This window comes from Festucalex cinctus, chromosome 4, assembly GCF_051991245.1.
Source record: "Festucalex cinctus isolate MCC-2025b chromosome 4, RoL_Fcin_1.0, whole genome shotgun sequence".
NCBI lineage: Eukaryota > Metazoa > Chordata > Actinopteri > Syngnathiformes > Syngnathidae > Festucalex > Festucalex cinctus.
In genome coordinates, this window is record NC_135414.1 from 16,056,397 (window position 1) to 16,068,049 (window position 11,653).

General features: G+C 38.8%; 1 protein-coding gene across 4 annotated transcripts; it reads right to left on the bottom strand.

Moving 5' to 3' along the window:
- Position 1: 1 nt before the first annotated feature.
- Positions 2 to 11,605, bottom strand: LOC144017561 (TIMELESS-interacting protein-like). 4 transcript variants are annotated; one of them, XM_077519257.1, is made up of 13 exons: positions 11,407 to 11,605; positions 10,006 to 10,171; positions 9,816 to 9,912; positions 8,514 to 8,637; positions 8,087 to 8,291; positions 7,699 to 7,975; positions 5,992 to 6,175; positions 5,833 to 5,909; positions 5,581 to 5,761; positions 5,198 to 5,446; positions 4,350 to 4,521; positions 3,980 to 4,056; positions 3,259 to 3,789 (listed from the first exon to the last, which is right to left on the bottom strand). In XM_077519257.1, exons 1-13 carry the CDS (start codon positions 11,603 to 11,605, stop codon positions 3,647 to 3,649), a joined length of 2,151 nt encoding a protein of 716 aa, XP_077375383.1. In that variant the 3' UTR covers positions 3,259 to 3,646. The 4 variants fall into 4 exon arrangements, with proteins under 4 accessions (XP_077375384.1, XP_077375385.1, XP_077375383.1 ...); XM_077519256.1 differs by having other exon boundaries at positions 9,816 to 10,171; XM_077519258.1 differs by lacking the exons at positions 3,259 to 3,789; positions 3,980 to 4,056; positions 4,350 to 4,521; ... (7 more) ...; positions 9,816 to 9,912; positions 10,006 to 10,171 and adding exons at positions 2 to 371; positions 483 to 680; positions 870 to 924; ... (2 more) ...; positions 1,428 to 1,515; positions 1,643 to 1,748 and having other exon boundaries at positions 11,407 to 11,494.
- Positions 11,606 to 11,653: the final 48 nt, after the last annotated feature.

The following is an 11,653-nucleotide window of genomic DNA, read 5'->3' on the forward strand; positions in this document are numbered from 1 at the left end:
GTACTGTTTATATTTATTTTTATTGTCAACTCTAAGTGAAACATAACAGATTTACATCATGAAAAATTACTTTTAAATGTGTGGTCCATGAAGTCATTTGCAGGTAAATTGAAGGCAATCATTTCAAGCTAAATTGTGTGAACATTATTCAGCATCCTGACTGCTGTTTCTGGCTGTGGGCGTGGCCTCTGTCGCAACCTCCTCACACAACAAAGGGGATAACTCAGAGGCTTTGATTGACAGTTGGGGGGAGCTGCTACTAGCTGGCTCCGCCTCCTCTTCTTCATCATGTCCTTTGGAATGGTTGACATGTTCTGAGGTGTTCGTGGAGAACTCGCCAGCTTGCTGTGAGGAGTCAACTGTTTGCGAGTCTGAAAGATCGCAATTGTAAACATGACATCACTCATTTAAGTTGTGGACAGTTGCGCACTTTTATAGTGATCCCCTGCTACACCCTACACAATTTAAATGAAGACATTTACCTGTTAGCTGCTGCTGGCGAGCTAACCTCCTCTCCAGCGCCCGCTGTCTGTTCAGCTCAATGCGTTGTTGCTGCTCATCTGTGAGGGAGGGGGCAGGGGTGGAGTGGATCGGCCCCCGCGGGCCGTCGGGGAAACTTTGACTGCTAAATGGATCGGAATCCTCCAAGATGTCAGCTTCAGGAGGAGCCTCATCTTCACCTGAATATACAGTATTTAGAAAAACGCTCTTTGAAAAAAAAAAAGAAAAAAAAAGAGCAATGATGATACGACGTTGAATCGGTAAGAACACCGAATAAACAATTCTGAGCTCTTTTAAAAAAATAAAATAAAAAAAAATACGCTCTTTGAAACTAAGACAGTTTCAAAACAATCCTTACAAGCACTTACCAATAAAATCTTCGTGTGTCAGTGGCATGTCCAGACGTATCCTTTTGAGACAAGTCTGCCAGACGACAAACATTTCAGTACAAATACAAACGCAAAACGTCTGTCTGTCTGTCTGTCCTACCTGCACTTCCTTCTTAGCGCCCAGCTTCTCCACTCTGTCCATGAAATCTTCAAACTGAAGTTTGGGGTACAATCTGTGCGCCCAGTTCTCCATCTTGTGCATCAGCAGCCGCACGTCCTCCGCCTGATTCGTTGGATACACAGACGTCATCAAGTTCATGTTTCAATTCAAGTTTGGGATGTTTTCCCGACCTCATGCCCTTTGCCTTTAAAATGGACGTCGTCAAACAGAGTTCGCAGAGCTGGAAGTCCTTTTTCAGACGTCAGCCTGATGGAAAGAAACAATTGAATTAACAGCTGAATTTACCAGGGAAAGTAATTACCAACATGGTATCCCCCAAGGACCACATAATTAGCCCACAATATTCTAAAAAGAGCTCATCAGTGACGGGACATTGTGATTTTCTAGTAATCATTTACAAACGAATGGACAACAACCTGTTTGAGTCCAACTTGGGCTGCGGCCTCTTCACCGTTTTCCTTTTGGCAGCAGGAACCTCAGCAAGCTTGGACACCTCGTCGGCTTCTTCATCGACATCAACGGCAATGCACGATAACGGAGGGCATGTTTTATATCATTCATTCAAAGCTTCCATGATTTGCCTGTATAATTGCCACCGTTTGGATAGGACAGGCAGCTTGTGCGATCTCACCGTTCCCAAAGGCGTCTCCTTGCTGGCCAGGGGACAGAGGTGGAGGGAGAGGAGAGAAGGTCTCAAAGCGCTCATTTTCAGCAGTTTTCACCATGATGGCCAGCACCTGGAGAAAATGGAAAATGAGCGAGTTGTTCTTGTCATACTTAATAATCATTTTCCTTTGGGTGTTCGTGGGGGTGGGGCAGCAAATTGTATATTTTTAAGGGATCACAAATACAACAAAGTGTAGTGGTTCTCAACTAAAAAAAAATACTTGGTTCTCCAAGACAGGGCTATACTAAACAAAACTAACTATATACTGCAACTACGAGTTAAATAAATAAATAAATGTAAACAAAAAAGAAAAATCACAAAATAACAAATTGCAAAAAAACTAATACAAATAAAATAAAAAATGGAAAAAAAAATCAGAAAACTAAGAGTATCTTAAGTTTATAAAACTGTGATTCATTTTCATCTTTTTCAATTAGTATCATACAAGTCTGTCATCTTCTGGGCTTCATTGTAAATGTATCTATTTCCATATTACTGTACATCAGTATAGAAGAAGGATGGTGAAACAGTCATTTGACAATTGCAGTTAATTTTAACTTAGCGACCTCTTGCTGTCACACTAAACAAAAAAAACCCTGAAACTATTAAAAACGGATACATTTTGAAAAAATAAAATAGCTATACTCTAAAAATGAATTAACACAATTTAAAAACAAGTCAAAATAAAATAAATATAATGAAAAATCTATAACTTTACAAGTATGGTACATGAATGAGATGAACTAACCAACTAACTAACCCTAAACTACTGACTGGGGGTGTGAATTGCCTAGCATCCGACAATTCGATTTGCATCACGATTCATAAGTCATGATTCGATTCAATACCAATAAATCCCAATACGAATTTATAAGTGATCGTTGTGATTTTTTTTACTCAAATTTAGATAATACTAATCAGTAAATTTGTACATGTGCACTGTATACAATTAAAATAAGATTCTTCTATGCTTAAGGTTCGAACCCTAAGTAAGACGTTTTGCTGAACATTTTTCCATCAAAAATTGTTTAAAGTTCGGCCGCCTGCTAAATCAATTTGAGAATTACGGGCTGTGATATCACAATATATCAAAACACCCCTACTACTGACTATTAAAATAGTCTAGTAGCAATGTCCAAACATAAATACATAAAAATATAAATCAGTTTAACCAAATGTTCAGTGAAAAATAATTATCTGTGCAAAAACGAGTCACGAAACACTGTGAATGTGAGGTGAACGCTTGTGTGTATGCGGTGTTTTTTAAAATTGTTTGTGCACTTTTAAGAGATGTACTTTCAATTTTGTTGTACTTGTACAATTCAATTCATTAATTTTTGTTTTGAGTTTTCGAAATAAAAATCTCAATCAATAGCAGGCATGATTGATCAAAAAACGAGGCAGAGGCTTTATCGCGAAAAAAAGTGCATTTAATAAATAAACACCTGTAACATGGTGCAAAGTTTGAATATGAAAATTGCCTTGAATGGAGGGAAACTTAAAAAGGAAAAAAAAAAAAAACCTTAACACAAACGACATCTAACGTACGTCTCGGCACTCTGGGCGCGTGCACATCGCTGGCTTACATTCCGCTTTTCGCCAGAGGGGTCGCAAATCTGCAAAAACTTGATTTCTTTCATTGCAAATCTACACAAATACAATGTGCAAGTACACAAACCACTTTCATCACATATACAGTTACAAAATACACTATTATGAACAAAGCTCTCACAGAAGCAACACTAAAAAGAAAACTGACAGTAATATTGAATTTTACAATTTTTTTGAGTGTACATGGGTCCATTCAGACGTTGCTGATAGGAGGTTTGTAAGCTGATGCAAGTCAGCTTGACAGATGATGCTGGTAATTCCTGCCTTTGCTGTTCTGCAGACACAAACAGAATTCTCTGATGGCCTTGGACAGAATGAAGAATTCATTTTTACATGTTGGAGGTTGACCCGCAAGACTTAGGTTACTTCCCGGGTATCAACTCCCTCAAAGTGGGCTGGCAGGCTCATTGGAATGGGGATCTTTAGGAGCTCATCCAAGTATGGGCTGGGATCTGGGAACACCTTTTCAAAAATGAGGTCTAACAGCTCCTCCACATAATCTGAAAAGAGCAACATATTTGAAAATGTGCATTAATTAACCCAGTGGTGTTGTCATATAGTTCTGCATGTTATAATGTCTCATTTTCACGTGTATGATGGCCATTTTCACATTTGTAAAAAATGAAATGTAGGACCCGCACCCTCAAAATTGAAGTTTTAACTTGGGTAAGGAATCGATGACTCTTTTACCTGGCTCAGGTGAAGTCGATTGCGGGCGTTCACGCCGTCCAGCATTTTCATTGAAATGCAATGCTGCCAGGTAGAGTCTTGGGAAGACAAAAAATAAATAAAAATCATCATTAAGACAAGATGGAGATTATGAGTGTGCATATACAGTACAGGCCAAAAGTTTGGACACACCTTATCATGCAATACATTTTCTTTCTAAAATGTATTTAAAATACATTTAAAAAAAAAAAAAAAAAAAAAGAACAGTTCAACCTGTGCAGTGAATTTCTATAGCATGCAAATGTCACTTTTTGAAGTACTGAAATGAATCAGATTTTAACTTCCCCTTCCAAAGTATGAGAACACACCAACATATTCAACTTCATCTTACCTACATAACATTCCAGGAAAAGGAAAGAAGACATTCTTGGGTGCAAATCGCAGAATAACGTCATGAAAGGCCTCCAGGGACGAAGTCTGGTAGTGGGGGCTCAACTTCTGCACATCTTTCAGAACTCGTTCACTTGTCAACACTTTCTCTAATCTGCAAAAGGCTGGCGTTCCTGGCAATAAAAAAATATATTTAAAAAGTACTTAGCATGATTTAATAACATCATTTAGTGAGTGAGAAAAACAAGCACAATTACATGTGCACATTTTATTGTGTTTGTTGTCCTCAATAATTTGCAAATTATATTCTAATCAAAATCCAAACATAGGGAAAATGTATACTTTTTTGTTATTAAAGAAATTAATAAATGAATAGTGGGCTCCTCTCAAAACAAGAGTGGCTACATTTTTCTTGACAAACTCAAACATTTACTGTATAAATAAAAAAAATGTCTAGGATTTAGCATTCTCCTGTCACCCCTAAATATATATATATATATAGGCTACACACACACACACACACACACACATTATATATATTCTCATTTATTTTTTATTTTTTTTAAACCACTGATTCTGGAAGCTGCGTCAACATTTGTTGCATGGAGTCGAGCAACATCTTGTACTTTATGCTATTCCGCCCAGTCCACAATTCCCTTGCATTCATGTCATAACATTTTTCACCCAACGCATTTTCTTTGGAATTTGAAAATGGATGAGTCAAGAAACTCTTTAATTTGAATTTTATTCTATACCTACTAACGATTATTTGTCATGTAGTAACAATATTTTGCCTAAAACAGTGAATCATCGAGTTCGTTACGCAAATGTTGTGTTGCTATAATGTACCTGCTGTCAACCACTTGCTCTTGCATGTGGGGCTGTTTTGTGGATGCAAACAGTGAGGGAAAAGCGGCTCTTCATGGGTGTGGATGTTTTGGACATGATTCAGGATTGTGGTCCACTTTGCCACTCTTTCTGGCCCAAATGGAGAAGAAGCTGCTGTCCAGTAAATGTGGTTCTTTATGCTGCTAAGCCATTTGCTCAGTTTCTCACATTCTTTTTTCTGTGCAATTTTCTCCAGTTTCTTGGACAGGCCTAACAAAAACAAAATATTTGGGTCATCCTCAGACACAATACAAGTTGAACTCATGGGACACATTAGTCATTTTTCAAAAAGTGTTGTGTGTGGACAACAATTTTTCCCTCTTCGACATAAGCAGAACAAATACCTTTTTCCATATGCCAGACATCATAATAATGAGTGATGTTGGCCTCCTCCAGAAATTTCTCAATCTCGGGGTGACAATCTGTGACAACACTTTGCAGAGTCACACCTCGCTCTTCCAAGACAGTAAGGCTTCTCTTCAGACCCTCTTTTTCCATGTGCTTTCTTCCACCTACTTCATTGCTCTGATTGGAAAACAAGAACAGAAAATAAGTCCAGAAAATGACAACATTTCCCTCCACATGTTCTTCCTCACCTGAAGTAACTGCACATCAACAATAGTGTTGCTGCTGAGATCCATCATTGAGTAGCTGCCAAACTTGGCAGAATGACCTTCAAAAATACACACAAAAATCTTGTTTGAGACATCTCATAGTTATATCTTAGGTCTGAACCACCACCAAGTATTGCTTACCTGGTGAGTCAGACATGAGGAGTAAATCACCACCTACGGTGACATCGTGCTGTTGACTAAGGTGCTGCAGCATGCCAGCCTGCACCGTGTTCCATTTGTGTATGACAGCAGGTTCTATGTACATCCGCGTGTGCCGCCGAAAGGTGTCATAAGGAAACATCTTCAGCTGCATTACCTGGAAGATCTGAGGTCAGAATGAGCACATTAGGACTGATACTATTACTGTCATTTTGTACTGCAAGGTTGTGTTTGGAATCATTCCCTACTCCCTAATTAAAATAATGGGATTTTTGGATTGAATTTTCACGCAGGAGGCCCAAAGTGTCCACGCAGAGTTCCATATTTAGTCCAACACTTTTCGACAGTATATTCACCAACAATATAACCCATGCGATCAGTAACTCTCTTGGCCTATTTGTTTACCGACCACAAAATTATTTGAACTTCTAGCTCCTACCTCCACACTACCTAGTCTGCACTTCAGACAAGTTTTACTCGCACTAAAAAGCCAATTCCATTCTACAATCATCACTGAACATGAGCAAAATGCATGCTCTTCAACAGACACCTCCCACGAACTGAGCATGGGAATCTGACTTGAGAATTCACTTAGAGATGTCTTTACTCTTAAAAGTTCAAAGCAGATTAGGCTCTCTCTACCAAAATAAATCTTCACTAACTACTCCTAATAAATTGCTTCTTCCTTCCCATCCTCCCAATCTGAGAATATGAAGACATACAATATAGATCAGCTTCAAAAACTCTCGTCCACAAGCTAGACACCATAACAATATTCACACCCCCTTTGTCACCAGGGCTCCCTTTAACACACACCACTGTTAAAAATACTCCCTGGTTCATTGACCCACAACGGACAAATTCATCGGTCCATGTTTATCAAATTAGATTGACCATATTTGATTTCCATAAAAGAAGACACTGGGCCCAGCTCGAGATACTGTAAAATGATACTCAGTTTACTCACAGATGCCATATCATGATCATATGCCTTCTCTGTATGGGTACAAAATAAAACGAAATACATAACTCTTTTGAATAAATAATTATATCGTTTCTAAATCGGAGTGCCCAACATGTGCCATGGCTACGTCTCCGATTTGGGACCACAGGGTGCCATGAATGAGCTAAAACTCTGGATTGTCAATACAGCTCACCTTATTTCAACGCTCAGGAAATGTTACTAAATTAACCTACTTTTCTCTGTAAAAACATATATAATACTTCTTGAATATATGAAAATGATTGCATGTGCATACAAAACTCGTCTTTTTTTCTCTCCTACATCAGGGTTCACCAACTCCGACCCGCGAGGTCCGGAATCCTGCAGGTTTTAGATGTTTCCGCCTACCAACACACCTGAAACTAAAGATCAGGATCGTAATCAGGCACGCTGATGAGTTGATATATGAATCAGGTGTGCTAGTGGGTGGAAACATCCAAAACCTCGAGGACTGGAATTGGTGAACCCTGCCCTATACCTTTCGTGACTTATCAATAATAAAACATTAGACTGTTCTCAAATGTCTTTCGCGGATAAATAACAGTTCAAATGAAAACAAAAATAGTAATCGAGTTGTTCACTACTTTATAGTCATGATGCTTTAAAACTGTACAGCAAAGTGACAAACTCACTAATAACTATAGAGCGGAGAGATTCCAAACACAGCCCAAGTCTTTATCCATTACCTTTTTAAGTTTGAAGAAAGATGAACCTGTAGTGTACAACGCAGCTGAAAGCTGCAGGTTGCCCACAGGTGTGTCTCCAATAATTGGCTGACTATTCCATTTTCTGGAGTACAGGCAGTGCGGGCACTGCTGTTCTACCGAGAGGAACGTGCCTCTGCTTCTTGTCTGCACATCAGCAACCCGCTGACACACAGGGCACACCTCAAACAGCTCCAGGAGGCAACTTTTGTGGACAATATAGGATGCCATCTTATGGACAGGACCACAAGACTTCAGCCTATCAGAACAACAAAGTTTTAAAATAAAAAAACACATAACTTCCATAATGGTAGAACTTATATCAAGAAATTGAATAGTAATCAAGCAAATAGCAAAGTTATTAACTCACGTTGCATTTGTTGACTCGGTCAAAACGTTGACAGGGTCCTCCGAGGCAGGATCCAGCGGGTCTGTAATGTCCATAGAAGAGCTGCCCTCTAGTGGGTTCTCCTCATCCTCCTCCTGTTCCAAGCGAGCTCTTTTACATGGTCTTGTGGATGCAACAGCTGAGCTACTAACACCTACGTCTACGCGGGTCAGTGATTCCAGTGAGCCTTAGAATAAAAATAAAAAAACAAAAAAAACAACACAGAAATTCATTCAAATGGTAAATCCTACACTTAAGAGTTCTTGTTTTGTGGTTTTGTACGATATTGTGGTAGGTAGTTGGCATGCTCATGCTGCCCCCTCTGGTTAAAAAAAAAAAAAAAAAAGGAGGGGCAAATTGCAACTGGCAGGTATAACAATCACAGTGCACAAACTTGATATCAACAAACCTGTACTTTTGAAGTTACGCTGGAGTGTTTGCATGGAAAGCTGCGTTCCAACTCTGCGTGTGGCCGGGGGGTCCGTCTGGCAGGCCACATGGTGTACCACAGCCGCCAGTGCAGACTTGGTTGCCTACACACCAAAGATTGTAACTATTTAAGCATCCATTTTCCATATCAATATGCCTTTTATGAACTCAGACAAAAAAAAAATTATATCTTACAAATATATTGAGGATGCATGATAAGTCAATATTATGACATCATACTAATAAATTCCACAAAATCAAAAATAGCTCAGATTAAAAAAAATAATAATAAAAAAAAAAAGAACGAAGATGAAATTCCAAATGAAGCAAGATCATTTTGCTTTCGGTACAATTGGTTGGACAAATCATATGCTCCTTTCTATTGAATACGGCCCGTCATAAACGCTCCACTGAGCTTTCTCACCGTCACAACAAACATAGCGTTGATTGTGTAGGACTTCTCAATGAGCAAAGCAAGCACTCCCATCTACTGAATATTGACTGGTTTTGATGTGATGTTTTGTCATTTTTGATTAGCACAAATCTTTGAGTATTTTTCCCTGCAGGTGCGCACAAAGTGCTGTTAACTCAATAATAAAATTAATAATAATTTAGTTATTAGCATCAGTTTTGACAAGCAGGAAATTATCAGCTTTGGCTTGAAAAATATATGTCATGCATCCCTAGTACCCATATGATAATATGCTTTGGCAATATGCATTGTATGATTTCATGCCAGTAACACCATTTGAATTCGATTAAGAATTTATGTAGCAAAATGAACAGGATTGACGCCTTTACTAATGAAAAATAGTTACCACTTCCAAATCTTACATCAGGTAACTACTAAACAAAGACAAATGCATTGCTGATCACTGCAGATAACATTATGCTGTGCTCAATTTGCTCAGGTGAGGCTTTGTGACACGAGCAGCAACATAACCGTAATAAATGCATTGCAAATTTTTCTCATTTGCCAAATTACAGGACGGAGAACACATTTTCTTTCAGTACCGTAACAACATATTGTAACGTTGACTGCAGATAAGATGCACATGGATGTGGTATGAAAGCCTTGCTCTTCAAAGTCTGTATCATTAAATCCATCATCTCAATTTAATGTTACATCCAAGGAGATTGACTGGAACCACAGCCACATATGACATTACCATTTTTTTAGGCGATATGGAAAAAGTAACTATGACTAGTTAATCCTTGTTAGCTGTAAGTGCTGCCTACGGTAAATGTCTTTTGTAAAGAAACTTTTTTTTTTAATACTTACAGTTCCCTCATCTGTATCTTTGCCACGGACAGTTGGTACCGATCCATCTTTTATGAACAGTCTCATCGCCAGTCCAGCTTTATACTGACCGAGGTTGCTAAAGCAGTCAGACGCAAAGTGGTTGGCACAGACGACAAGATTTTTGCTGACAGAAGGCGGGATGTTTCCATTGTAAATAAAATGAATCCACTTTGCCCTGACGTCCTCTCTGGCTGGGAGACGATGTAATGATGTGTGACGATCTAAGCATCCAACAACGTGGCAGGTCTGCTTAGCTTTTGACTTCGACATAATAGCGGTCCTGTGTAGTCCGTCACTGGCCTGCGAGGGAAAATTGTGGATCTTCGCCCAGGTAGCTGCCAAGTCATGGGTGGAGAAACTTGGTGTGAGGGTGGTATTATTTAAATAAGGCCAACTGTTACAGAATGAAGGGCCACCAAAACTGAACACTTGCTTAATGACACATTTTCTGACAGAAAAAGCTCATAAAAAATGCAATGTAATTTGCATAAAATTTGCATTGTGGAAAAATACAAGAATCCCACACCATGACTTGGGAGTTTATACACCATCCCAACAAGGTGGTACAGTATTTTATTGACACAGTCACACAGCATTCACAATGTAATTCCACTGAAGAAAAACAGTCAAATAGCTATTTTATTTTTTCATCTGAAATTCTGAATACTGTTCAAAGAACTTAACAGCTTATTTTTTGCTGGATGTCTAAGAATTTATTTGTCATAAAAAATTGAGCTTTTTAAGTTTGGGATTCTAGCTAGTTTTGGTAGTCTTCTTAATCAATAAACAGAGGTGTGTGGTAGCATGGGAAACCTTTTAACGGGCACATTTGTTTTCAAGTGGCTTTATACAAATGTTGCATTACTGATATCACTTAATTTTCTATTTTGTTTGAATAAAAGATGACAGACATAATTGCATCTTAAATTAATTTCAGATGATTGCAACTGTTCTAAGTAGTAATTAGCAATGAAAAAAGTAAGAAAAAAAACTAAGCTAGATATCAAATTAACTTAGTTGTAACCCTATGACATGGCTAGAGACACAAATTGAGATAGAGATTGAGTTATACTGTCAAATGATATAACACTAATAACAGTATATCTCAATTCTAAAGGGAAAGGACACTTTTAACTGTTAAAGTGGACGACAATCTTTTCATTTTACCCAACAGGCAGCATAATGAGTATGACCCACTGACCCTGTCATCACGCATGCGCAGTAGTACCTGGGCGACTACCAACGCCCACTTCCGCCCCAGCGTCAGTATGGCGGGAACCAAACCAGGATATGAAGCTAAAAGGCTAAAACGATGTTGCTGTTTACATGACACTATCACTCGCATCTGTCATGTTATACCGCTCTGCTGTTCAAACCTACTTCCTTATACTCACAATGCAATTCGTAAGAGAAAGACAACACGAATTTGTAAGACTCTGATATGTTTGCATTAAACGTTATGTTTAGAAACCAAATGTTGGGTTCCGACACGCATTGACAAGAGCAACAAGCATCCAACGTAATATTGACTTCCAAGACAACACAAGCTAGTTTTGAAGATTTGCCTTACCAAAAAGCCAGTCCAGTGAGCAACACAAACGGGGTACACACAATGCGAGAATGCCGACAGGGACTTCCGGTACGAGCGCATTTTTCATAGACATGGCTGTCGCCTTTTGCGCATAATAATACGTTGACGCCGCCGCCATCTTTGATGTGGAAAAGTGGTACGATCGAGTACGATTGTTGCCGACTTGCAGATGTGTCATGAATTCGCTGCTTGGATATGTACTGTCTCAGTCAATTAAAGCCAGATA

Coding starts and splice junctions, on each gene's coding strand:
- LOC144017561 (XM_077519256.1), bottom strand. CDS start 11,605: ATGACACATCTGCAAGTCGGCAACAATCGTACTCGATCGTACCACTTT. Junction 8,292..8,513: donor GCGTAACTTCAAAAGTACAG/GTTTGTTGATAT, acceptor TTTTATTCTAAG/GCTCACTGGAATCACTGACC. Junction 7,976..8,086: donor ACCGAGTCAACAAATGCAAC/GTGAGTTAATAA, acceptor TTGTTCTGATAG/GCTGAAGTCTTGTGGTCCTG.